Source organism: Carettochelys insculpta, chromosome 4, assembly GCF_033958435.1.
Source record: "Carettochelys insculpta isolate YL-2023 chromosome 4, ASM3395843v1, whole genome shotgun sequence".
In the NCBI taxonomy this organism is placed as follows: domain Eukaryota; kingdom Metazoa; phylum Chordata; order Testudines; family Carettochelyidae; genus Carettochelys; species Carettochelys insculpta.
In genome coordinates, this window is record NC_134140.1 from 19,296,270 (window position 1) to 19,322,031 (window position 25,762).

General features: G+C 44.9%; 2 protein-coding genes across 11 annotated transcripts in view; one reads left to right on the top strand and one right to left on the bottom strand.

Annotated features, from left to right (window-relative positions):
* Positions 1-20,693, bottom strand: part of ZFYVE28 (zinc finger FYVE-type containing 28) — a 312,576-nt gene extending 291,883 nt beyond the window's left edge. For 4 of the 6 annotated variants that reach the window (XM_074992350.1, XM_074992348.1, XM_074992353.1 and 1 more), the window contains exon 1: positions 20,615-20,690. The gene's annotated coding sequence lies outside the window, so the exon portion shown is untranslated. Of the gene's footprint in view, positions 1-20,614 lie in introns of all 6 variants that reach the window. The other 2 variants (XM_074992354.1, XM_074992357.1) reach the window with 2 other exon arrangements.
* The window catches only part of CFAP99 (cilia and flagella associated protein 99), a 96,043-nt gene that overhangs the window by 32,442 nt on the left and 37,839 nt on the right, over positions 1-25,762 (top strand). For all 5 annotated transcript variants that reach the window (XR_012645319.1, XM_074992361.1, XM_074992360.1 and 2 more), the window contains 4 exons: positions 3,905-4,079; positions 13,239-13,319; positions 20,220-20,294; positions 21,318-21,377. Coding sequence is in view for 4 of the 5 variants with exons in the window: in XM_074992361.1 (XP_074848462.1) it covers positions 3,905-4,079; positions 13,239-13,319; positions 20,220-20,294; positions 21,318-21,377 (391 nt within the window). In the remaining variant the exon portion in view is untranslated. The remainder of the gene's footprint in view (positions 1-3,904; positions 4,080-13,238; positions 13,320-20,219; positions 20,295-21,317; positions 21,378-25,762) is intronic.

A 25,762-nucleotide genomic window follows, 5' to 3' on the forward strand; every position in this document is an offset into this window, starting at 1 on the left:
GCATGAGTTGCAGATGTCTCTGTGTGTGCTAGCATGATGGGCCAAATTATATCACCAGCACAGTAATTCAAACCACAGTGGTTGTTTACAGTGATATATGTATATGATATGAGGTGTGTGTGTATATATATACTTGGCCCATTGAACCAGGTTGTTGTTCATACTCAATGTAAAGGGGATTTCAAATGAAAATAAATTGAGGCCCCTTCTTACATTGTTAGAGCAGTGTAAAACACTTTGGTATAAATGAGAATCAGAGACGTTATTTCCCTTAGACTGTATCACTGCAGAAGCAACAGGAGCTTGGCCTGAATATAGAGTACAGGAGTAGTTCCATGAAATAGCCATATGTAGTCAATAAATACTCAAGGCTCTGTGCTCAGTAAGTGTACATATCTCACACAGAAGTCAATGCGAATTGCTCAGGTGGATCCAACAGCCCTGTTTGGCCATTGGATTTCAAATGTACACCAAATGGTTGACAGCGTAACCGTGAATAATTAACTCAGCAGCCTCAAATCTGTTTAATGTACTTTTGTTTCCGTTTCACTGAGCCTGCTCCAGCTTCACTGCAGTTAGTGGAAGGAATCCCACTGACTTAGAATCATAGAATACCTGGAAGGGATCTCAAAAAGCCACCAAGTCCAGTCCCGTGCTGTCACAGCAGTGGGAGATGGGTTGCACAGAGAACTAGATCCACAGAGGAATGTAGGTGCCTTGCTACCAATGGAATCCACAACCCTGAATTTGCTGCCCAGGCTTTTTAGACAATGAATGCAGAGAGACAGGCATCTAAGAAGGGGAAGCTAGAACACCACGGAGGAGAAGCTTAAGCTAGGAAATAGGAAATGCTGAGGAGAGAGGTGTGTCTTAAGCCTCACTGTTCAAAGCGACTTACATCCTTATTTGCTTGGGTTTCTAAGCCATGAACTCCCTGCTGGAGTTAGGCATCTACCTCCTATCTTAGAAAAATGCTGGAGCAGAGAGAGTGGTGCTACCCTAACCCCAATAATAATGGTGGGCAAACAGCGGCATTCAGGCCACATGAGGTCCATCAGCATTTATGTGTGGACTGCACAACCCCCTTTTCCCTCGCGTCTCTGTGATGGGGTGGACTAAGTCACAATGCCTCCTATAGGAGGCTAGAGGCCTTGCCACACCCCCTCCTAGAGAGGGGAGCAGAAAAGAGGTCCTTCAGGCAGGAAAGATTGGTTGTCTCTGCAGCAGCCAATCAGAACCCAGCAGGCCAGTATAAAAGAAGTTGCTGGGTTAGGCGTGGCAGTTCCTTACATGAGTTTGACCCAGTCAGATCCATACACTGTCTGGGAGACCAGCAGTACTATGGGCAGCTCTGAGCTCAAGCTTAACTTAGACCTGGGTAAGGCCGTGGTCCAGTGGTTGAAGACTGACCATGGGCCTAATACAAAGAACTAACAGCACTGCAGACACAGCTTGTCAGATACTAGCCCCAGAACCTTCCAGATGACCAAGCAACGACCTTTTGCAGCACCCCTTTGCCACAGAGAGGTGCTCACAAGCAGGTGGGCCCCATTACACCCTCTCACATACTGTGGGTTCTGCAGTTACTTACTCTTCCTACTCTCTCACAGAGCTTCCGGAGCACTGTGAACCAGCTGATTTGTGGCCCATTCCCACTCCTCCCCCTGCATCCCAGACCTTCTAACACCACAAATCAGATGATTTGTGGTGGTCAAATTCTGGTAGGATAGGGGAGGAGTGGGGATGGTGCATGAATCAGCCTATGCATGGCGCTCTGGAAATGCTGGGGTGGGGTGGGGGATGGAGAAAGGAGGAAGTGTGCTCAGGGAAGAGGCCATATGCGGGTTTGTGGGAAAAGGTAGGTGGGGCAGTGCCTACAGCAGACAGATGGGTCAAGAAGCCCCTTGCAAAATGAGAATTGACACATATTTAAAGCAAGAGCATGTATGAGGTACATGCTGATTGTACACAATATCCCTCTGCTTCTTTATATTATTTTTGCCAGAAATTTAATTTTCCCCCTAAGAATGGATCACGGTGTTGAAAAGGCATGAGAAAGGAGGAGAATCAAATGCAATGTATTTAAACTTATTTTTCGGTTCATGGTTAGTGCACATGCCTGATTTCAATCTTGTGGCCCACTGAGACGAAGGAGGGCCACTCATGTGGCCCACTCACTAGCCTTGGTTGCCCATTGCTGCACTATAACGTTTAGCCCAGACAGGAGCTGTAGCACTCCCCCAGGACATGGGGGGACTTATTTTCAATTACTCTCTCTGCCTGATGGTGCAAAAGGCTTTGAACTTACTTTCCCCACTCTGAATAATTCTCTAACCACTGGACTTTGGGATAGTCTGGTGTAGACTTTTTCCCCCCCAATCTCTCCTGCTGCATCTGTTTCACAGTGTGTAAATAGTTAGATATGCACTGGGTGAGAAGATGTGTGAAAATAATTATATAGCATACTAGTTAGGACACCATTTGGAGTGTGGAAGACTCAGGTGTCAACCTTGCTGCTTCAGTACAAATTTAATTATTTGTACACATTGATGCAGTTTGACCAGGACATATTGAGAAAGACATATCCCAGAATACCTTCTAGACTAATACTTAGTGCCTTCTCCTCCCTGATGCAGCAGGTGGAAGGCAAGGTCTAAGTTGAGAGATGTTGCTCTTTCACTGCACTGCGACGAGTAAGACTCCCTAAGCAATGCACATCTTCAATAGAGTAAACTCTGTTTTATCCGGTATTCATTCCACCAGAACTCGCAAATAACCAGCACAAACTTGACACATAGAACTTGAGTGCAGGAGCAGTGTCCCACCCCTTGGGCGTCTGCCCTCTCAGCACTCGCCCTGCCTCCTTCCGAGCTGCCAGAGGGGCTCCCAGCCAGGTCCCTGGGGCTGGAACTGATGGTGGGGCTTCACCCCTGCCAGCTCCCAGCCCTGGGACTGCTGGGGTTCCCCCAGCCAGGTTTCTGGGGCTGGAGCTGACAGTGGAGCTCGATGCTCCTGCCAGCTCCCATACAGGGCTGCCATGGTTTCCCCATCCCCAGCCACGTCCCAGGGCTGAAGCTGTGGGCTTTGCTCCATGCTCCTGCTGGCTCCCAGGCCTGCCGGGTCCCACTCTCAGTGAGGATGGAGAAACAATATCAAGAAACTTGGAAATGGCAGAGGTGCTTAATGACTTCTTTGTTTCGGTCTTCACCAAGAAGGCTGATGCAGAAATGCCTATCATAATGCATGCTATTGGGAAGTAGGTAGGTTTAGGGGATAAAATACATAAAGAACAAGTTAAAAATTACTTAGAAAACTTAGATGTCTTCAGGTCACAAGGACCTGATGAAATGCATCCTAGAATACTTAAGGAGCTAATAGAAGAGGTTTCTGAGCCTGTAGCTATCATCTTTGAAAAGTCCTGGAAGTCGGGAGAGATTCCAGAAGACTGGAAAAGCACAAACATAGTGCCCATCTTGAGGTCCCTTCCATTTCTAGTGTTCTATGAGTCTATGATTCACTTTGTCATATAATATGAACAATTTTACTTGACCACTGTCTGTCTTTGTTCCTTTCATCTGCACTTGCTGTGTTTAAAATAACTGCCTTTCTGACATGGTATCTGACACTGCTGTAAAGCGAACTTTCAGTGTGATTGTTTCATCTCAGATAAACAGTTTTATTGGAAACAGATGGACTTTTGCTCAAGAATTGACATACCATTTGTGAATGCCATATTCTGTTCCATTAATCTTCGGTACAAATCAATTGATCAATTTAGTTAAAAGGGAATAAAAAGAAAAGCCAAAAGTATTATCAACTTTGTATCATTGACAATCTCATATACTGTATTGTTATGGATTTGTATAAGACAAAGTGAAAATATAATTTAAAATTATTTTCAAAGATGGCAGCCAAAAATAGAGCCACTGATCGAGCAACTTGCTGACATATTAGCTAATCGTGTTACAACTGTAAAAACTTCGACAGTCACCAAGCCAAAGGAATTTGACTTGACCATCCCTAAGCCACGAGCCATACCAGTACCAGAGCCAATACCGTTACAGGAGAAGCATCAACCTGTGAGTGCTTTTTATTCTTTGGACAATGTTAAGTTGTATCTGTTTTATACTGAGCCATAGTATATGGTTAGCAGACTCTTCCTTGAAGTTATTTGAATCTAAAAGAACTGAAGAAGCCCTCCCAACATTGATCGAGTAGCAGAGAAACACTGAGTTCAAGGCTAAATTTGTAGAAAATAGTTCACACTCTCTTTAATTGATGTAGTAGGTGTTTTCTAAGCATCTGCTAGATATTTTAGAGAGCCTGTCTGTCTGTCTGTCCATAAGTCAGTTCAAGATTTCTCCTAAACGGGAAGAGCTAGGACCACCAAATTTGGAATGCAGCTTCCTCTAATCATAACTTAAAGCAGGGGAAGTTTGTGGTATATGATTGTTTCTCATCAGGTGGAAAGGAAGGCTCTAGCAGTGGGACAGCTGGGTTATGGTTACAATGCGGTTTCTATTTTGGGATACATTTGTATCCCGAAATAGGAACCCCATGACTAAACACTTGCCGCTAAACAGGGCTATTTTGAGCATGGTATTTCCTTCCCAGTACTCCTCTTTGTGAGAAAGGTAGTGGGAAATTTGAAGTAGAAGCTTATTTGAACTTTTTAGCATCTAGTTCAAAATAAGTTACCTCGAAATAACTTATGCAATTTGCACTGTGCAAATTGTGCAAGTTATTTCAGGTTGTGGCTGCGTTATAGCCCTAGCATTATACTCCAGAATGATCACAGAGGGGCAGCAGGTGTGGTCCTTGCTGCCCCAGAATCCCCAGAGAGCTGGCAGCTGGGCAGCATGGTCCCCAGAAAGGCACTGACCATGCACTGCAGCACTCACCAAGCCAGACAGCCCTAGACAGCTGCTGGTTGGGCACCACACCCCCACCACCCCATCTGGTCTAGGAGAGAACCACCAGTGAGGCAGCACAGCCCCCACTGCCTTGGACAGCCCTAAAGAGCTGCCAGATGGGCACTGGCCCTGCTGCCCTTGCTAGCCCAGGGGAGCAGCCCCCACTGATTCGGCTGGCTCACAGGAGCAGCTGCTGGCAGAGGAGTTCAACTCCTGCCCCCGAACCCCGTCTCCTGATTCCTGCATGACTCACCCTCTGCCCCACCACACCTTCCAGCCCCCTGCCCCGACTCCTGCAGCCTCCCCTACCCTGAACCTCCACACCCAACCTCCTGTCCTGACTCCTGCTCCCCACACTCTTTATCCTGACTCATGCACCCCTCAGCCCCTGTCCTGACCCCCACAAGAAACCTGAGCAACATTGGGTAAATGGTCTGGTATCATCTATGGACTTCTACAGGAGGGGAAGAGGATGGAAACAAAAAGATGTCTCCTAATGTTGTTTGTAAAACAGGAAAATCCCAGTGGAGCAACATTTTATTCCTTGTCCTTTAATGTGTAACCTAACAGATTGCCACTAGCATATTTAATGTGTAGATTATTCTGCTTTTGAGGGGGATCTACAAGGGCAGATTGGGAAAATAAAATAAACCCTCCCTCTGTAACTTGTAATAAAATGTATGGGAGTCTAATTTCAGTCACACTGGTGTAGATCTGGAGTGACACAATGAACTTCAGTGGGGAGACTTTGTTTATTTAAAGTAAGCAGGGTTTGGGCTAAGGTTGCTATGATTAACTGACTAAAGACTCCATGGTTGTTTCTGTTTTGGTTCTGTTTAGTTTCATAGGAACTGAGTTTAGGGGTACAGCTATGGGCACTATCTCTAACTTTACCTTAGCACATTAGTTTGTTAATAACACAAGTGTTGAAAGGTCACAGGAATCATTTGTGTCTTACTGCAGTGTCATGGTAGCACATTGTAGAATTAATGGGGTTTCACACTGAAACAACCATATAGTGGATTCTGAAAAAAAAAATCCATTTATTAACCACGTACTTGCTATAGGAATGAATCATGTTACAGTCACCTTGTCACCTCTATGCTGTGCAGTCCCCCTGAGAATAATTTTGCATAACTCACACCTATTTGTTGAAGTTCATTTGTGGTGTAAGGATTATATTGGATTTGATTTAAATTCAGACCAAGTCTTCCAAATTTGTTTAAGAGCTCATGAAAGTGGGAGTCTAACATCACTGTTACAGAATGGACCGGTGTTGTCCTAATTTCTGGACATAAGTCTGTAAATGGGCTTTGGTTCTAACCCTTAACCCCACCTGTCACCACCACTACTTCAGATCTGGGATGCCTACAAAACAGAGAATGATAATTATATTGAATTATCTATTAGTTTGATGGTATGGACTTGTATCCTCTTAAAACTTAGGTTAAGACTGTGCTGTGTCTTTTGAATTTGCAGCAAATTTGGTTGACTCCTCACAGCCAGCCCAGATTGCACAGTATGGTCTCAGAAGACGGGCCCTCATCTTGGACTGGCTAGTATGTAGTGGGAGGTTGTTCATTAAAAAGTGGACCAGGCAGAAATAGACCCAGGCAGAAATCCTTACCCTATATTCTATTGCAAATAAAATAGTGACCTTGTAGCCAAAGTTTTATAATTTCTCATCTCCATTGTCATTTACACACCCTCAGCCATTTGCAAATACAGGTTTCCACAAAGAAAGACTAATGTTTTAGGTTGAGTTTTTCAGAGGAACTGAAAGAAGCTATATGCTCAGTGCCCGTTAACATACAGTGGTATCTGGACACCTAAATCACATAGGTTTCTTCGAAAATCCCAGCCCTTGTGTATCCATTCATTTAATATTAGCACTATAAGTGTGGTGATTATGAAATTCTTACAAAACATTATTTTAGGTTTGTCTAGAATTAAAATTCACACATTCAATAACATAGGCCCAATTCAACTCAGATAAACATTCTTATAATTCCATTGGAATTGTACATTTTTGGACCAGTGCCAGATTTAGCCCACTCTGTAACATATTTCCCTGACCTTGTCCCTTTAACTGTCTCTGTTTCTCCTTAAAAATATTAACAAACTAAACAAATCCACCTGACTAATGCACAAGATTTTTATCAGAGAGATAGCTGTGTTAGTCTGTAGCTTCAAGAACAACAAGAAGTCTTGTGGCACCTTATAGACTAACAGATATTTTGGAGCATAAGGTTTTGTGGGCAAAGACCTGCTTCATCAGATGCATGAGTGGTTGGGGGGGTTGTTTCAGAGGGGTATTTAAAGAGTGGGGTCCCAGTAAAAGGGAAGGCCAAGAGCGGACATGGTCTATTCAGCAAGATGGAAATGGCCCAGTATCAATAGTACTTACCAAAAAAGGAACAAACAAGTTAAATCAGACAGGGGGATGTGAGCCTTTGTCTGAGTCTAATGGGGAGATATTAACACCCAGAGCAGAGAAGCTGCCTTTGTAAGCTGCGAGCCACTCCCAGTCTCTGTTTAATCCTTGGTTCTTCTTTGAGTGGTCCCCGTGGGTGCTCCACAGTAGGCGTCGGGCTCGCCCTGGCGCCGCAGCTCGGAAATTCTTCAGCAGTCTCCGTCGGGTCACGCATGCGCCGATGCATGTTGGCTCTTCGCGCGCTTACAGTCACGTGCGCAATCCGGTCCCCGCCAGTTCCTTCTCAACCGCTAACGGCTGCAGACGGAATCATCTCCGGCTCCAATGCCTGAGACAGATAAATCTTATTTTTTTCTCGTGTTAATAGTTTTAACAGTTCATAGTTAGCAGTTCTATAGTTGTTATAGTTAGTTACTCTGTTAAAAGTTGTTAAACGCTAAAGACTATCTTAAAAACAGCAGCGGACGCCTCCGGGCAGGCCCGCTGCTTTTGTTTGTCAGCCTTCAAAGGCCAACGGTTATTAACATCACCTAATAGACTGTTAAGTGTGCTATTAGCACCTAAGGACTCAGAGTTAAGTTTTAACAATGCCATCCCCCGGTTTTAAGAAGTGTGAATCTTGCTGGGAGGCCATGCCTGCTTCGGATGGCCATAGCAGATGCATACGGTGCCTCGGGGAGACGCACGTTCCCCAGAAGTGCTCCCATTGTTCCAAGTTGACTAATACAGCTAGAAAAGATAGAGAAATGAGGCTGAAGATGCTGCTAGTTGACAAAGCACTTCAGCCTGCCTCATCGGAGACAACGCATGTGGAGGGCTCTTCAGAATCGCACAAGAGGAAGGCTGCCTCTTTGACCTCCTCTGTGCAGAAGAAAAGAAGAGCCTCGCCTACTCAATTCCCTGCCCCTTACTGCTGGGAGCGGGACAAGTGTAACAAAGGGCCCGCGCACGCTGGCTTCCTCCACTGGTAAAGCCGCAGCGCATGCAACCACTCAAGGCCCTGCAGCTACTGGGGAGACGGCACCGAGAGCCGTGTGGGCACTAGTCAGTCCGGCACCGGCTACTGCAGCACCGATCAAGACTTCCCCAGAGGCACCGGAGACGACGGCACCGGCGACGACGGCACCGGCAACAACGGCACCGGGAGCAGTGGAAATCCGCATGACACCTGCTCCGGTACCAAGCTCACCGATAAGACCACCCGAGAGTGTAAACGCTAAAACGAAGACCAGGCATCGCAGCCCCTCTCCTGAGGTAATTGTGCTGCCTCTGTCACCACGATCACCACTGGAGATTCGATGGGCAGCAACACCTTCAGCCTGCCACAGATGTCCTTCCCCTTTTCTTTGGAGTCCATCCCAGGGGTCTGCACGCTTCTCTCCATCATCTGGCAGAGATCCCTACGAGTCTTCCCACAGAGGCTCTCCTCGTATGTCAGTATCATCTCGGAGGTCTTGACATTCCAGGCACCACCCTTACATCCTTGGGTCATGGTCCAGGTCTCCATCGCTGGGCCCCTGTCCCTGTTGCTTCGACCGCCATCATTATGCGGGGCGTCAGCATAGGAGGTCGACGTCTTACTATGGATCCCCGTCGACCCCCCCTCAACGCCACAGTGTTCTGCTTCCACCTGGGGGAACACCACGAGTTCCCTAATCAGAGGCTGGGTCTAAAGACATTGAATCCCACCTCGAAATTCCACAAAGGCAATCACACCAATACAGCCAGGATCCAGAGGAATTGGAGGAGAGATACCATAGTGGTGCCTCCTCATCCTCGCCAGACGAGGCCGTGGTCCCTGGAGACACTTCTCCCCCAGATGACCTGAAACAGTTTCAGGAGCTGTTCAAACGAGTAGCTCAATCCAAAGATATTCAAGTGGCGGAGGTGCAAGAGAAACACCACAGACTCCTTAAAAATCTCAGGCCTCCATCTTCTTCTAAAATAGCTATTCCTCTGGACGATGCAATCATGGAGGCAGCCACTAATATATGGCAGACTCCAGCATCTGCTCCTCCTACCAACAAAAGAGCGGACAAAAAGTACTTCGTCCCTGCGAAACGTATGGAATTTCTATTTAGTCATCCACAGCCAAACTCTCTAGTGGTTGAATCGTCCCAACACAGGTCCAAATCGTCCCAGTACAAATCTGGGGGATTGGACAAGGACATAAAGAAGCTGGATCTTCTGGGTAGAAAAGCCTACTCCTCCTCTACTCTGTTGCTCCGCATGGCCAACTATGCCGCTCATTTGTCGAACCACAATTTTGACAACTATTCCAAGCTTACTGCCCTCATGGACTTCCTTCTGGAGGATAAAAGGCCAGTTCTTAAGGCAATTGTGCAAGAGGGCTACGTGGCTTCTCGAGAGGGCATCCAGATTGCATTGGATGTGGCGGACACAGTGGCCCGCGCCGTGGCCACTGCAGTGGTAATGCGGAGAGAGTCATGGCTTCACACATCTGGCATTCCAAAGGAGTTACAGGTCAAAATTGCAGACCACCCCTTCGACAAAATAAAATTGTTTGCTGAATCGACCGACTCAGTCCTACACTCGAGCAAAGATTCCAGAGCGACACTTCGGACTTTGGGGGTATATACCCCACCATTCAGAAGGAAGAAATTTTATCCTCAGCAACGCCGTTATGGTTACCAACAGCAACGTACCCAATTTCAACGGGGGTATGATCAGGGACGTCATCAACAAACACATTATAAGGGCCCTAGGCGCCGGCCTCAGCAGGGCAACGCCTCCGCAGGGCAAAGCGCAAGACAGCAAGTTTGACGGGTATGTTGAGGGCCGCGAAGCCAAGACCGTATCTCAGTGCCAATCTCAGTACATGTTCCATCACTGACTCAAGCCATTTTACCCACAATGGAAAAGCATCACGTTGGACAAGTGGCTATTGGAGATTGTAAACACGGGATACACGATCCGCTTCCAGTCTTTACCTCCACCAAATCCTCCCACCGCACCCCTTCTCAGAGGCCCCTCTCACCTACCGGAATTAAGGTGGGAGGTGGACCACCTCCTATTCATAGGGGCGGTGGAGAGAGTACCGGAACAATTTCAAGGCAAAGCGTTCTACTCCAGGTATTTCCTGACGGAAAAGAAGACAGGAGGGTGGAGACCCATTTTGGATCTATGCGCACTGAACCAGTATCTACGCAAACAGGGCTTCAAAATGACTACGATGGCTTCAATAATCACGGCACTAGACCATGGCGATTGGTTTGCAGCCCTCGACTTACAGGATGCGTATTTTCATATTGCAATTCATCCAGCCCACAGGCACTTCCTCCGGTTCTTTGTGGGCACAGATCATTTCCAGTACAGAGTCCTCCCATTTGGCCTCTCTTCAGCACCCAGAGTCTTCACCAAGACCTTAGCGGTGGTGTCAGCATACCTACACAGACAGGGAGTTTTCATTTTCCCGTACCTGGACGATTGCCTGCTAAAGGGAACTTCCCGGGCAGAGGTATTACGGATGATACACATCACCACAAACACATTTACCTCATTGGGCCTCATCATCAATTTCTCAAAGTCAAAGACCGACCCTACGCAAAATATAGAGTTTATAGGGGCTCGGATAGACTCAGTCACGTCGAGGCTCATTTTCGTGCCATCGAATCTCTCGTACAACTACTAACATACAGCCCCACTGTTCCAGTTCTCACGTGCTTACAACTGTTGGGGCATATGGCAACCACCACGTTTGTGGTGCAAAACGCCAGGCTGCACATGCGAGGATTGCAGCATTGGTTGGCAACCGTATACAAACCCTCAATCCACACTGTCCACAAGAGGGTGTCACTTACAACAGAGGCACGAACCCAGCCTTCGTTCCGAAGGTCTCTTCAGATTTTCATATTAACAAACCAATAGTGCTGCCCTCGTTCTACCCTAAGCCTCATAACTCAAATAAAGAGGCACGGTTGCACTTACTTGACGTAAGAAGGGCACTGGCCTTCTACATCGATAGAACTAAACCTTTCAGGAAAACGGACAGACTCCTGGTGTCCATTGCATCCAGGTCAAAAGGAGAAGCGCTATCTTCACAGAGGATTTCAAATCACATTGTGTCTTGCATAAGACTGTGTTATGAGCTTCGCAAGACTCCTCTGCCACTTCCGCCAAGAGCCCACTCTACTAGGGCGATGGCGGCATCAATGGCCTTCTTCAAAGGGATCGCGCTGAGAGAGATCTGCAGAGCGGAGACGTGGTCTTCCTATGACACCTTCGCCAAGCACTACACCATGCACAGGATGTTTGATGAGGATACACGCCTGTTGACATTAGTCCTTTCATGGGCAAGCTGCGCATAAATCGGGTACCCACCTCCTTTTTCGGGAGGGGTTACTGCTGGGTAGTCACCTACTGTGGAGCACCCACGGGGACCACTCGAAGAAGAAAGAGAAGTTACTCACCTGTGTAGTAACGATGGTTCTTCGAGATGTGTCCCCGTGGGTGCTCCACTACCCACCCGTTCCTCCCCACTTCGGAGCTCTGTTTGTGTGTTTTTCAGGGGTGTCCGGAGCGGTTGATCAGGAACTGGCGGGGACCGGATCGCGCACGTGACCGTAAGCGCGTGAAGAGCTGATGCGCATCGGTGCATGCGCGACCCGACGGAGACTGCTGAGGAATTTCCGAGCTGTGGAGCACCCACGGGGACACATCTCGAAGAACCATCGTTACTACACAGGTGAGTAACTTCTCTTTACTGGAGTCAAATTTGCAAATGAACTGCAGCTCAGAGATTTCTGAGCTCACATATCTACACCAGTGACATCATCACAGGACCTAACATCAACCATACCATCAGGGGCTCCTTTACCTGCACATCTACTAATATAATATATGCCATCATGTGCCAGCAATGCCCCACTGCAATTTACATTGGCCAAACTGGACAGTCTCTCCGTAAAAAAATAAATGGACATAAATCAGACATCAGGAATGGTAATGTACAGAAGCCTGTGGGTGAACATTTCAATCTCCCTGGATACTCAGTGACAGATTTAAGAGTGACAGTTCTGAAACAAAGAAATTTCAAAAATCAAAAGGAAAGAGAAATCTCTGACTTGCCTGCAGAACTGAGAACTCAGCTAGCAGCCACCACTCTTTGACAACCCATCTCTGAAGCAGCAACACAGAAGTCAGAGTGGCATGGTATGGTATCATCTCCCCTGCTCCTGCACCAAAATTTCTGAGTATCACAAAGCAATTTCCCAGACTGTCCACAGAGGCCAACCCACAATGAACATACTTTTTCCTTATATCTTTTCCTAGGTCACATTTCAGACAAGTAGACCTTAAATTTTTCCTGGATGTTTTACTGTACACATTCCAAGACCAGGGTGCTTCTCCAGACCCATGCTTGCTCCTCTGAGACCATCTCAATCTTCCACCCCCAAGCAATTCTGTGCCCACGACTGGCAAACTCAATGTAGCAAGATAATGGAGCCAGAAATATGTAGGAGAGGGGAGCTGCCCTGATTCTCCTCCAGCTGTGACAACTTCATGTTCATCTTCCCCTTTTTCCTTTGTGGGAGGCAGTAGGAGCGAGCATAGGAGTAAATTCTCCTTTGATTTTTGCCTAGCAAAAATTAGCTTTTTTATTGTTAACAGCTGCCTGACACTTTGGCTGATATCACTTGGGAAAGCCCCAGCCCAGCCAGTCAGTGGATATTTATCCCTTTGATGCATTCATTCCCTAAAACTTTGCCATTCATTTTATGGCACTAACAAAAAAGAAATCACTACTTTTTAAGTAACTGCTGTAGTTTTACATTAAGGGTAAATTCCCCAGCTACAAACTAAGAGGTTTTTGTCTGAAACTTTCAGTCTTCCATGCCATGTATTACAGAAATATTTGCCTTTTAATACAGGTTCCTCAGAGCACCTACAAACTGCCAAAGGAAAAACAGCACCTTCTGAAACTCAAGTATAGAAATCGCCAGAAAGCAGAGGTAAGCGTGGCATCATTTTCTTTTTATTTGTTCCCCCAAATGCGTACATACATCTGTTTGTTTTTTAATGCAAGGTACAGTGTTCACAGCTTTAGGGCACTATCCAGTACCAAAATGCTTCTGCAGCTGCTGTCGGAAGAACCCTGCCAGGAGTAATGAAGGCGGCTTCCTCCACCCTTTTTCCCCACTTTTTGTCTGTCTTGTCTATTTTATGGTAAATTCTTCAGGATGGAGACCATTTTCTTCTCACAGTTTTGTTGCAACACAGCTATTAGCAGTATCGTTACAATGGGTAGTGCTTGAGAAAGCAGCCATATAATTGTGCCCTGATGTAGCCAGTCAGGCCTGCCCTGTTTACATATTTGTTACATTGGTGCCCAGTGCCGTCCTGTACCCTCCTCCATCTGACCCCACGAAGGAGTCCGCAGAGTGGAGATTTCTCCTCCCCACTGCACTGATAGTTTACTGAAGGCTCCTGCCTCTCCCATGCCTGGCTCCTGCTCCACAGAGGAGAAAGTTTCTCTCCTACTGTGCTGAATATTTTGTGGGAGATTCCCCACAAAATTTGTATCTCACTGCTTCTACCCTGTTCTGCTCTTCTACAATGAGGGTTAGTGGCTTTTCCTAGTAGTAGTAGTAGTAGCAGCAGCAGCATCCTTCAGTCTACGTAGACTATGGATCGCGCCCTTCGTAGTTCCGTTTGGCATCCTCATTTGCAGCGTCGGCTGTGACTGTGAAGACCCACACGAGAGTGACAGTCTTTGCTGCATCTGTTGCATATGTCTGGCAGGTCCTTGCTGTGCTTTCTGTGGGCTCGCTTCTCCTTTGCTAGCTGTCTGATCCTCAACTCACCCTTCTGAAGGCCCTTGTATAGTTCCTGCCTCCATCTGCTGCGATCGTCTGCCAGCTCCTCCCAGTTGTGTGGCTTGATGTCTACTTCCCTGAGGTCTCTCTTGCAAACATCTTTGTAGCGCAACTGGGGGCGTCCGGGAGGTCTTTTGCCAGAGGCTAGCTCACCATACAGAATGTCTTTTGGGATCCTTCCATCATTCATCCTGTGGACATGGCCAAGCCAGCGGAGCCGCCGCTGCCTGAGGAGGGTGTGCATAGTTGGGATTCCAGCTTGCTCAAGGACGGTAGTGTTGGACACTCTGTCCTTCCACGATATTCCAAGGATGCGCCTGAGGCAGCGCAAGTGGAAGACGTTCAGCCTCTTTTCCTGGCGGTGTACAAGGTCCAAGTCTCGCTGCCATAAAGGAGGGTGCTGAGGATGCAGGCTCTGTAGACTTGCATTTTGGTGTGAGTGTACAGCTTGTTGTTTTTCCATACTCTCTGGCTGAGTCTGGACAGAGTTGTGGCTGCTTTACCGATCCTCCTATTTAGCTCAGTCTCCAAGGACAGGGTGTCAGTGATGGTGGACCCGAGGTAAACGAACTCATGGACTACCTCTAACATATAGCTGTCAGTGCTGATTGATGGAGAATCAGCAACGTCCTGAGCAAGTACATTTGTCTTCTTTAGGCTGATGGTGAGCCCAAAGTCCTTGCATGCTTTGGAGAACCGATCCAGCAGCTTCTGAAGCTGGTCTTCTGTGTGTGACACGACAGCATCATCATCTGCGAACAGCATCTCTCTGATGAGGACTTCCTGCACCTTAGATTTAGCTTTCAGCCTTGCAAGATTAAACAGTTTCCCATCAGATATTGTGTGCAAAAAGATGCCCTCTGTTGAAGATCCAAAGGCGTGTTTAAGGAGGAGTGCGAAGAAGATCCCAAACAATGTCGGAGCAAGGACACATCCTTGTTTGATGCCGCTCCTGATGCGGAAAGCATCCGACAATGTGCCATCGTATTGGACGGTTCCTCTCATGTCTTCGTGGAAAGACTGGATCATCTTGAGTAACTGTGGAGGACAACCTATCTTGTGGAGCAGTTTGAACAGTCCATCCGTGCTGACCAAGTCGAAGGCTTTGGTTAGATCGATGAAGGCAATATAGAGTGGCTTCCTCTGCTCCCTGCATTTCTCCTGCAGCTGCCTCAGAGAGAAGACCATGTCAACGGTAGATCTCTCTGCACGGAATCCGCACTGTGATTCAGGATACACCCTCTCAGCAATCTTCTGGAGTCTGTCAAGGATGACGCGAGTGAATAGTTTACCAGTGATGCTCAGGAGGGAGATTCCACGGTAGTTGTTGCAGTTGCTTCTGTCTCCTTTGTTCTTATAAAGGTTACAATGTTAGCGTCGCGCATGTCCTGTGGAACCTCTCCCTCTCTCCAACACAGGCACAGTAGCTCATGTAGGGGTTCCAGGAGAGTGTCTGTGGCACACTTGATAACCTCTGGTGGTATACCATCCTGGCCGGGGGCCTTTCCTACTGCAATGTTGTCAATGGCTTTCTTCAGTTCATCCACAGTTTGTTCCTGATCCAGTTCGTCAATTACTGGTAGGTGTTCGACGGCATCGAGGGCTGAGTCGACCACAATGTTCTCACGTGAGTACAGCTCAGAGTAGTGCTCGACCCAGCGCTCCATCTATTTGGCTTTGTCAGTGATGACTTCACCAGATTTGGATTTCAGAGGTACCATCTTGTGGCTTTTCCTACACCTCATTGTATCTACTGCTTCATCTGACCCTAGGGATAATAGGTCAGAATACATGGATGGGGTATGGCTCAAGGTATTGCTTGTTCCATCAAGCCCTGTGGAGCGGGACACTGGGGAACTTCCCCTGCTCTGTGGAACCTTACTGAGGTCCACAAGAGGTTGTTTATTTCAGAGAATCAAAGAACTGGAAGGAACCTTGAGAGGTCATCAAGTACTGTCCTCTGCAATTTTGGCAGGACCAAGTGCCATCTAGACCACACAAGACACACACATAGTGTGTGCTATTAACCATCAATGCGTTTAAAAGTTAAACATAATTTCTGTTTCCTAAATGAGAAATACTTTCACAGCATCAAGTTACAGAGAAGTCTCTATAGCCCCAACTTGTGTAGTTTTTGGTGCTGTGTGTAACTGAAAGCTCCTTTGCAGAGCAGACTCTGAGAGTGGGAAATTCTAATGATAAGGCAAAGCTTCAGGATTCAAAGTGCTATGTGTTGAAGACAGGAGTTGCAGTGAAAGCTTGGAATACATTTTAGCTGAGCTGGTTATTTGAACTGATCCTGATTTTTTAAATGAATCCTATTAAATAAGTCAACACCTATTAGTTTTAAGGCAGATTTCTGTCTTCTCCTTGGAAGAAAATAATTACATGGAAGCTTCCTCTCCAATCACCCCTCCCACATTGTAGTCCCCATCTAGAGATGATTTAGAAGCTTGATAAAAGATATGGGTTTTATTTTTCAACTTTTATCTGTACCCTCCCACCTGCATTCCATTAGTGCCTTGTTTTAGTTTTCACTGACTGGTACCAGACCATTTATCAATGTACTGGTTTGTTTTTATGTCCTTGTGCAAGCTGTATTTGGTTCAGTGGTTGTATGTAGTTTATGCTGAACTGTCTACATATTTTGTAAGGAATAAGCTTTCCTTTTGCCCTTTTGTTGCCTCATCTGGTTTGAGGTGTCTGGTTTCTTTTAGGTTCTTCACTTTCCATTGGCATTACTTTATTTTGCATCCTTTCATTATGTCTGCACTATGCAGAATATACATGCTTAGCACACATTATATGGAAAGCTTGAAAGAAGAAAGAAACAAAATGTATTATCTGGGTTTGCCAAGAGTCTGAGATAAATGCAGAATCACTTAACCAGCAGCCACAGTCTCCAAAGGAGCAGATGGAAGAATGCAAGCAACACAAAGAAAAGCTGCAGCAGAAAGTAAAGCTGCCATAAAAGCAATGTTTGTCATTCCAAAACAGCATAAAAGGCATCCAAAGCATTCACAAAGGTCTGCTCCCTCAACTGTCACAATATACCCGAAACTGTGGCTCCTGAAAAGAAAGATGCATATGGAAATTTCACTTATTCCTTCATATAATAGCATATGCAACATCTGACATTGAGCCTGACATGTCAGAATAATTCTAGAAAAGAGTGAAAACACCAGGATCCTATCACAGTGCATTTGATGACAGGGTTGACGCTGCACATGCAACTATTGTCCACCTAGCATGGCCACTCAAAATCAGTGGACAATCCAGAGTGCCCCTCTCACTTCTGTGGCACAATCAAAGGATGTGTCATTGCTCAAGGACTAGCAGAATGAAATATCAAACACCGGCTGGATCGTTAGATGTGCTGCCCCCTTTAAATGGTTCTGCTGGAGCTAATCATACTCTTGTGCCTTTTGGAGCAGCCCCCAGCACCGAGGTTTCTTTTCAACTACAGCACCTCTCCAGTGCAGGAAAAGGAATCCAATCATCTTATTTATTATGGAGAAACAAATGCTGGCCACTGTTTGCAATATGCAGCCATGGGACCTTCAACTAAGATTCCAATTTTTCAACGAGCTTCGGAGTCATTTGGGCTCCATGCAGGGGTCCACCTGGGAGAGATTACTGCAGAATCCAGGCCTTAACACAAGTCTTTCGTCCAGAATGAAAAGTCATGGTGACTTCATTCATTAAAAGCAGATTAAGGCACTTGCCCATGCACATAGCAATGGAGCTAATTCTTTAAACATCTGACTTATCTCCTTAAGGATCATGAGAGAATTGTATCAAAGGCTAGTTTATGGTGAAGTGAAGTATATGTAGGTTTTTTTTTCTTTTTTTTTTCCACAGAAGCTGCATTCATTCCACATAGGAAAGGATGATCTGAACTGATTCGAGCCTGACTCCTTCCATCAAGGCATTATGGGGCCCTACACGTCTGAGGCCTGCCCCCATCCTTCAGCTTCTGCTGGGTGCCTGGAGTGTAGGGCTTCCCTTATCTCCCCCACCCGCAGTGCCTCTTTTAGTGGGGCTTGGGTGCTTCCCTGAGGCCAAAGCAGAGCAACAGAAGCTGGGGGCTCCTCTCTGCAACCAGTCTGGCAGCCAGGAGCCGTTACTAGCTAGCTGTTGCTGGACAAAAGGAACGTGGGATGGAGGAACGGGTGTGAGAAGCCCTGCAGTTGACTGAAGAGAACAGCCCTAGGGAGGCCACCAGAGGCATAGTTCACCTCCAGGCATACAAGAACACACAGCTGCATAGGTGCACCCAAAAGAGTGCTGCCCTACACAGTGCATACATTGTATATGCCTGGGGACAGCCCTGCCTTCTACCCCTTTTTTAAACCCTGACCTGAGGGTTTTGGAGCCTCTTCTGCCCTTTAACTGCCCCCACACCAAGATACATGTAGTTGTAGTATAGGAAATGTGCTTTTAGGATGCTGTGTGTCTGACTAGTTCCTTGTCTTGGGGTCAAGAACAAATTGTTCCCATTGGGACAAGAGTAGCAGAGAGTCGATGGTCTTTTTTGCCTTCTTCACAGCATCATGGAAGCACAGATAATCCAAATAGAAGTAGAGCATACAAATTCAGTAGGAATGTTAGTTCTTTGCAACATGCATCTCAAAGGGGTTGGCTTCAGAAGTAAAGGAGATGTAAAGTTTCACTTTGGGCCTTGTTTCTATTGGAAACAAGGAGTATTGAAGTCTTCACAGACTGAGATTTCTTCTTACTGTACCCAATGGTTGGCATGTGTGAGGGAGGATTCAGAAAAGTGGGGTCACTGAATCCTACAGGTAGGCAGAAGGGCATCTCTCCTGAATTAAAGATTATATGGATGGAGCCCTGTAGACCCTGCAGTAGACCCACTTAAATGCTTGATATTGGAGGGACTGGGACGATGAGTTAGATAGTTCCCCTGACAATATTAAATATATAGAAGTCACTGCTTAAATCCATCCTTATGTCACTCTCTGTCCCCATTCACCTGCATCTCCTGATCAAGTCTCAGACTTCAGACATGGTTTGTTTTTGTTTTTCCTTTTCCTTTTCCTTTTCCTTTTCTGAAGGTTTTGGCAGTTTTAAAAAAGAAGGGTGAAGATTACAATAAAAAATTACATGTATGTGTAAGTATGATCATATTGTCTTGCTAGATGGCTAGCATTTTTTACATTTGCAAAATAATAACCCACAATGATAATTTGTCTCTGATCCCTTTTGAGAATTTGTTGTGGTTTGTTGCAAATTATATTTGACCATATAATGACAGTTCCTGTACACCATTTGCTTTGTATGCCAATCATTTGTATTTTCACTTGTTATTGAAATATTTAAAGTTCTTTGATGTGGAGCAGTTTACCTACAGATAAGAGTATCAATGTCAGGACAGGGAAAGCAACAGCTGCATTCAAGACTCTTCATCCCACTAGAGTTCACAAATAATGTCTGTGTAGACCAAACTGCGGATCTTTACCACAAATGCAAAGAGTGTGGTCTTGTATGGATGTGAAACCTGGTGTACTAAAAAGTTGTCAAATCAGAAGCTACAGACATTCATAAACAGATGCCTGAGGTACATACGTCAGATCAACTGGCAAGACTCCATCAGAAATGAGGCACTTTGGAACAGAGCCGGACAAGAGCCAATTGACATTGAAATTGAGGGAAGAAAGTGGGGATGATTAGTCCACACTCTCAGAAAACCATTATCCAGCATAGTCCATCAAGCTCTCACATAGAACCCTCAAGGAAAATGCAAAAGAGGAAGACCTCAGACAACATTGAACAGGTCTACTGAGATTGAAGGACAACTGGGGTACTCCTGGAGCCAGCTAGAAGTTGTATCCCAAGACAGAGTGAAGTGGAGGAGACTTGTAGATGACCTATGCTCCATGTAGAGTACAAGGGTTAAGCAGTAGTAGTAATAGTGTTTAGTAGTAGCCTTGGTCTGCTACCTTAAAGAGTTTTTTCATTCCTCAACGAGGAGTTTAAAATGTATCACAGTATTTATAAAAATTGTTTTGCTTTTAGGAACTGCTGCTGGAAGCAAATATTAACCAGTTCAGGTGTGCAGCTGTAATGCCTGAGAAAAAAGCCCTGAGAGGTGTAAGTTAAGAACAACTGGTAAATTAAGAAATGACTATCATGTTTTTATACATATGTCACTTTTTAGGGAGTACTTGGAGCTAGGAATTATGATGCTGTCATTCCATTGGGTTCTAGTCATGTTCTAAACTATAAGAACTGGCACCTGTCTGGTTTCACACCTGATTCTCCGGGGCAAATTAAAGCCCTGAAATTTGAAATGTGGATATTTTTAGTATGTATAGTACACAAATGCCCAGTATATGCTTCCTTCACTGTGCAGGCTCTCCAGTGGTACCCTTTTCCTAATGCCAGTACTGCTGCCCCTCCTTTTCTCTTACCTGCCTACTTTTAAAAGTGCTCCGGCAACTTTGCTTGCTGCTTTAGTAGATATTCTCTCATCCAACAGAGCAGTTTTCCATTGACATGCAAGGACACACAACAGCTGAGTGAAAACAGTTCTCAGTTTAATTGGGTGACGACTCATTCCCATTCCCATTTATGTAATATGATCACTGTACTGTGATATCGGTGTACCATTTATAGCATGCTTATCATCGTGTTGTCCAAACACCTACAGCTGAGCTCTACAGCTTGCAGCATAGAATGAAGTTTCTTGTCATTGTCAGAATTCTGCATACAGTTAATAATCTCATGAAATGTCCTTTAATATCCTTTATCTTCATAAAAGTCACATCTTAATTAAGAACTGACTATATTCATGATTTTTGGTAGTACTCCATATTTAATGTTGCTTTAACAAACTGATACAACTTTCTTATTTTTACCATCTAGATACATTTCATAGTAGTAACTTTGCTCATTCTTTGTCCTGCAGTTATTTGGTATGCAGAACTCAATAAGTTTGGAGTGCATAATGGGTTTTAAGGATGCTATGACTGCAGGGGCTGATTCATAGTGATCACATCTGCTCTTCCAAAGTGAATATTTAAGGCACAATTTTGATAAGTTTTAATCAGATGATTTTTCCTGACTATTTGAAAATTTGTTCTGAAATAAAAATAATTTTTGGATGACTTACAGTATATATCAGACAGCATGAAGAATAAAACAAAGTTCCAGGCTCAGAAGATCCATGGCAAGGTGAGTACCATTTAGAATGTATCAGCATTACAAGTGATTGATGGAAAATCATGACCAGATTTGGAACTGGTTTAAATTGATGCAACTGCTCTGTAATATCAAGGGTATTGCATGTTCCATGCTCATGTAAGTGGGATAGTGCAGGGGATTAGTAGAGGGCAATAGATTCTTTCCACCTCAAGCTGACTAGTTCAAATCCAGGCCCTAAAGAACTGAGAACAATCACAATGTAATAAATATTTGGTATAAGATGTGAAATGAGTTTGGTCAACTGTTTAGTTTCCATTAAACAGGTAGCTAAATCATAAAACCCACAACACTGATTGCCTCTTTGTGACACTTCAGTAGTGCAAGTGGCAGGATGTGTTAGGCGACCCAGGAATGGGCCCAAGGTCTTGGATTGGCTCAGGCTTGGGCTGCTGTGGCTGTGATATTTTTACCACACTAGCTCAGTGGAGAATAACAACCCCAACTTGAAGTGTAGACACACCCTTAGTGACAGTAAGACAGTATTGGGAACCCTGCATGTTCTTTGCTTGGGCTGTGGCTGTCCTATGGATAATGAAAAACTTGAATCCTCATGCCTTTTAATCTGGCATCTTTCATAAACGCCAAAGTCATACCAAAATAGCTGAATCAAAATTACAGACAGTGTATCAGGATCAGATTCACTGTTAGCATCGATGGGGCATTTATCCCATAGTCTAAAGAAATGGATCTTTGCTGGACAAATTTATATTGATATCTTAGTACATACGGTCACATTCTGATCCCAGTTGCACCCGTACAAATTTCAAATAACTCTGCTGACTTCAGAAGCTATAAGGTGATGTAGTCCATACAACAGAGGTTCATGCACCTATAATCCCCTCAAACTGCTTACATGTGCAGAACAGCTAACTGTTCATAAATGGATAATCAACTGCAGCATGCTCACACATTTCATTTGTGAAGTCATTTCGATTCCAATTTCCCCCTTTGAAAACGTGGCCCCGGATAATATTTGTAAACCACATCAGGCATGGATGACTTACAGTTTTCAGCTCAAAAAGTAATATCACTATTATACTATCTACAGATATTACATTAATATTAAAAGTGCTCTCCCATACAATATATCCAATTTTTAAAGTGCAGTATAGTATTAAGACCCACTACTCCTTCCTCTCTTTGAAAAGCGAAGATATTTAAGAAAATGTTTTACAAGGTTAACACATTCACAGGAGCAACAGTAATTTGGACTCTGTTAAAGTCTGTATCTCTAACAGTTACCTCTCAGACAATCTAAAATATTGAAACTTATCAGGTAGAGTGTTGGCTTGTGGGAATTAAATCATCTGGTTAAGCTGCATAAAAGAAAAATATGGATCCAGTGTCTGATTAAATTGATCAGGGACACTTTTAATAGTTGTGTGTATCTTTTCCAGTGGCATAGACATATTTATCTCATCCAAACACATTTGCCTTGTAGGTTGGTTAGGCTGTTTTCAGGAAGCTGCTATAAAACTTTCATAGCTGAGATAAGCATATTGTTGGAGTCTTAAAATAAATTCTGTTTTCCCACTCTCACCATAGTTCATCCTTCATCTCCCAACAAACAATTGAGAAGATTGCACAGGAACATATGTACAATATGTTAGAAATCAGATCACAAACTCCATCTCAAAATAATCAAACTATATAATATTTACATAGATTAGGGTCAGTATGCAATTTACCATAGTTCATTTCCCTTTTTGTTAGACTGTCCATTGTACAATAAACACATTTTCTAGTCTCAGTCAGGAACATTGAAGCTGCTGTGCAGACAAAAATGATTAACCATGCCTGTTACAAAATCTTTATTCTTTCTTCCCACTGCGAGCAGTCAGCCTGTACAAATGGCTCATTACTCTGGTTCAGTCCACCTAGTGCCTATAGGAGGTCCAGATTTATTGGTTTAGGGGAGAAATAGTGTCTTTGTTAAGTGGAAATATAAAACATGATTTTTTCCACAAGTGCTCCATGGGTTTGCAGCCCCTTCTTCCTGAATGAGAAGGGGAAGGGATCACATGACAGAAAAAGGGGTAATGTGAAATTCAGGTACTCACTGGTAATAGAAAAATGCAATAGAAAACTTTGTTTGAATACTTTTTTGTACTTCTCTACAGAGACCTTGTAATCCTGGAGGAGTCCGACTGTTTAAAATACATTTTATTCAATCATAATTTTATTTATTAAACTGGAGATTCACTATTTCTAGGTCAAATATTGTCCCCAAAATCAGTTTCAGTTCAGGATATTGGCCACTTTTCTAACCTAGTGAACTTCATACTCTGCATGAAGGGTGTATAAAACAAGCAGTTTCCAAAAGCAGAAAAAAACTTCCATATATTTTAATGAATGTTTTCAATTTTAAAGCCAGTCCAGTATAAAAATATAGCATGGAGGGCGGTCTCTGAATTTTGTAGTAAAGTAAATTTCACAGCCCTTAAGGAAAGCTCTCTAAACTCTAAAGCTAGTCCCACCAACAGAAGGTGCCCCCACTCCACCAAAAAAAGATATTATCTCACCCATCCTGTCTCACTAGGTATGGCAAGACCAGTATAAGGGAAAAAAGGATCTCATTGCTACCTCCTTCCCCCAAACGTTGGGATCTACCTTTTCTTTTGGCCTGAACATATGTGGGTAAACTACATATCACAACTAAACTATTAACATGTGTCCCATGATATAGAAAAAAATCATACTGTTCACCCTCCATATACTGAATTTCCTGATTACATCTTTTGACAATGGTGCTCAACCCACATAATCAGCTGTGAAAACGACGCATTCTTCAGTCTTGTTTATGCATTTCAACTGATTTTTGGAAGGTTAATATAGAATGTCTTGTTTCTGCACAACTATTGCTCTGCCACTCCCTAAACAGTTTTTTCTTGAGGTACATTTAAATATTATTTGCTTCCATGTACCCACATCATGAACAGACTTAGTTTAAATAGTTGGTATCATCACTGATTTTTATTTTCTTTATGGAGTGGGTCCGATTTTGATTTCACAACAGTTTCACACTGACACTGTTGCATTGACTGAAAAGGTGTTGCCTCTCCTGTCAGATCAGAATCAGGTCTATTATGTACTGCTGGATCTAACCCTCTGAGGATTCTCCTTGTGTAAGGAGAATCCTTGGCTGGCATAGAAGCTGTGTATTGGCTCTATTCCAATGCCTTGTAAAGACCTTAGAGATTATCTGTCACTCTCTCTAAAGCAATACTCACACTGAAGAGAGATGCTGAAGCAAACCTGAATCTAGTAGTCCCAGGTGTATTGGTAACTCTCTCTGGCTGTTTCTACACATGCCACTTTCTCCACAAGTGGCATGCTAATAAATGGCCCAAAATATGCTTATGAGGTGTGTATGTAAATTCCCAGGGGCTCATTAGCATAAGGTCACATGATTTGGAATCCAGAAGATGCTCTTCTGGACTTCAAAACAGCATGCAGAAGCGTGGCCCCCGGGAGGGTCTTCCGGAGGGCCCCTTCTTCCCAGAATTTTCTGGAAGACCCCGCCCCCCCCGAGGGCCGTGCTTCTGCATGCCGTTTACGAGTCCAGAAGAACGGTCTTCCAGACTCCAAATCACGTGACATTATGCTAATGAGGCACAGGGAATTTGCATCCGTGCCTCATTGGCATCTTTCGCTCCTTTTATTAGCATGCCACTTCTGAAGGAAGTGGCCTGTGTAGAAATGGCCCCTGAGGTGGACACACAAGAGCTATGTCTACACTAAAGTGATCTGGCAACAGAAGTTACTGTCAGAGATCTTCTGACAAAACTTGTATCGACAGATCACGTCCACACAGAAAAGTGGATCACTCTGTCAATCCGTCCTGTTGACAGAAAGCAGCCAGACTGCCTGGCCACTTTCTTGACAGAATGGGCCCCAGAACCAAGCCCTTCAAGGAGCCCTAGCCAGGCACGCCCATAAACGGACCTCCACACAGCCACATTTCCGCCCATGCTGATGGTTGCCTTCCTCTGTGATGGACAGCTTAGCTACTGCAGGGCTCACATGCTTTTTCTGAGAGACTTTGTGCTTTCCAGATAGCCATGGTGCCAGAGCAGGTCCCAGGCTTGCACTGGACCCACTCACAGCTGCTTGAGCTGCTGCTCACTCTGACAGCTGTCCTCCACCTCCTCTTGGGGAATGCGCCCGACACCGGTATTAAGGAATACATCTTCAGTGCCCCAGGACCCACCCATGCCCATCTACTCGGGTGATCAGGTGGGTCTGGAGGTACAGCCCCAGTGCTGACTGGTGGGACTGCCTTGCCATGGGGCAGTGGGATGACCAGCAGTGGCTCCAGAATTTCAGAATTAGAAAGGACACCTTCCTGGAGCTCT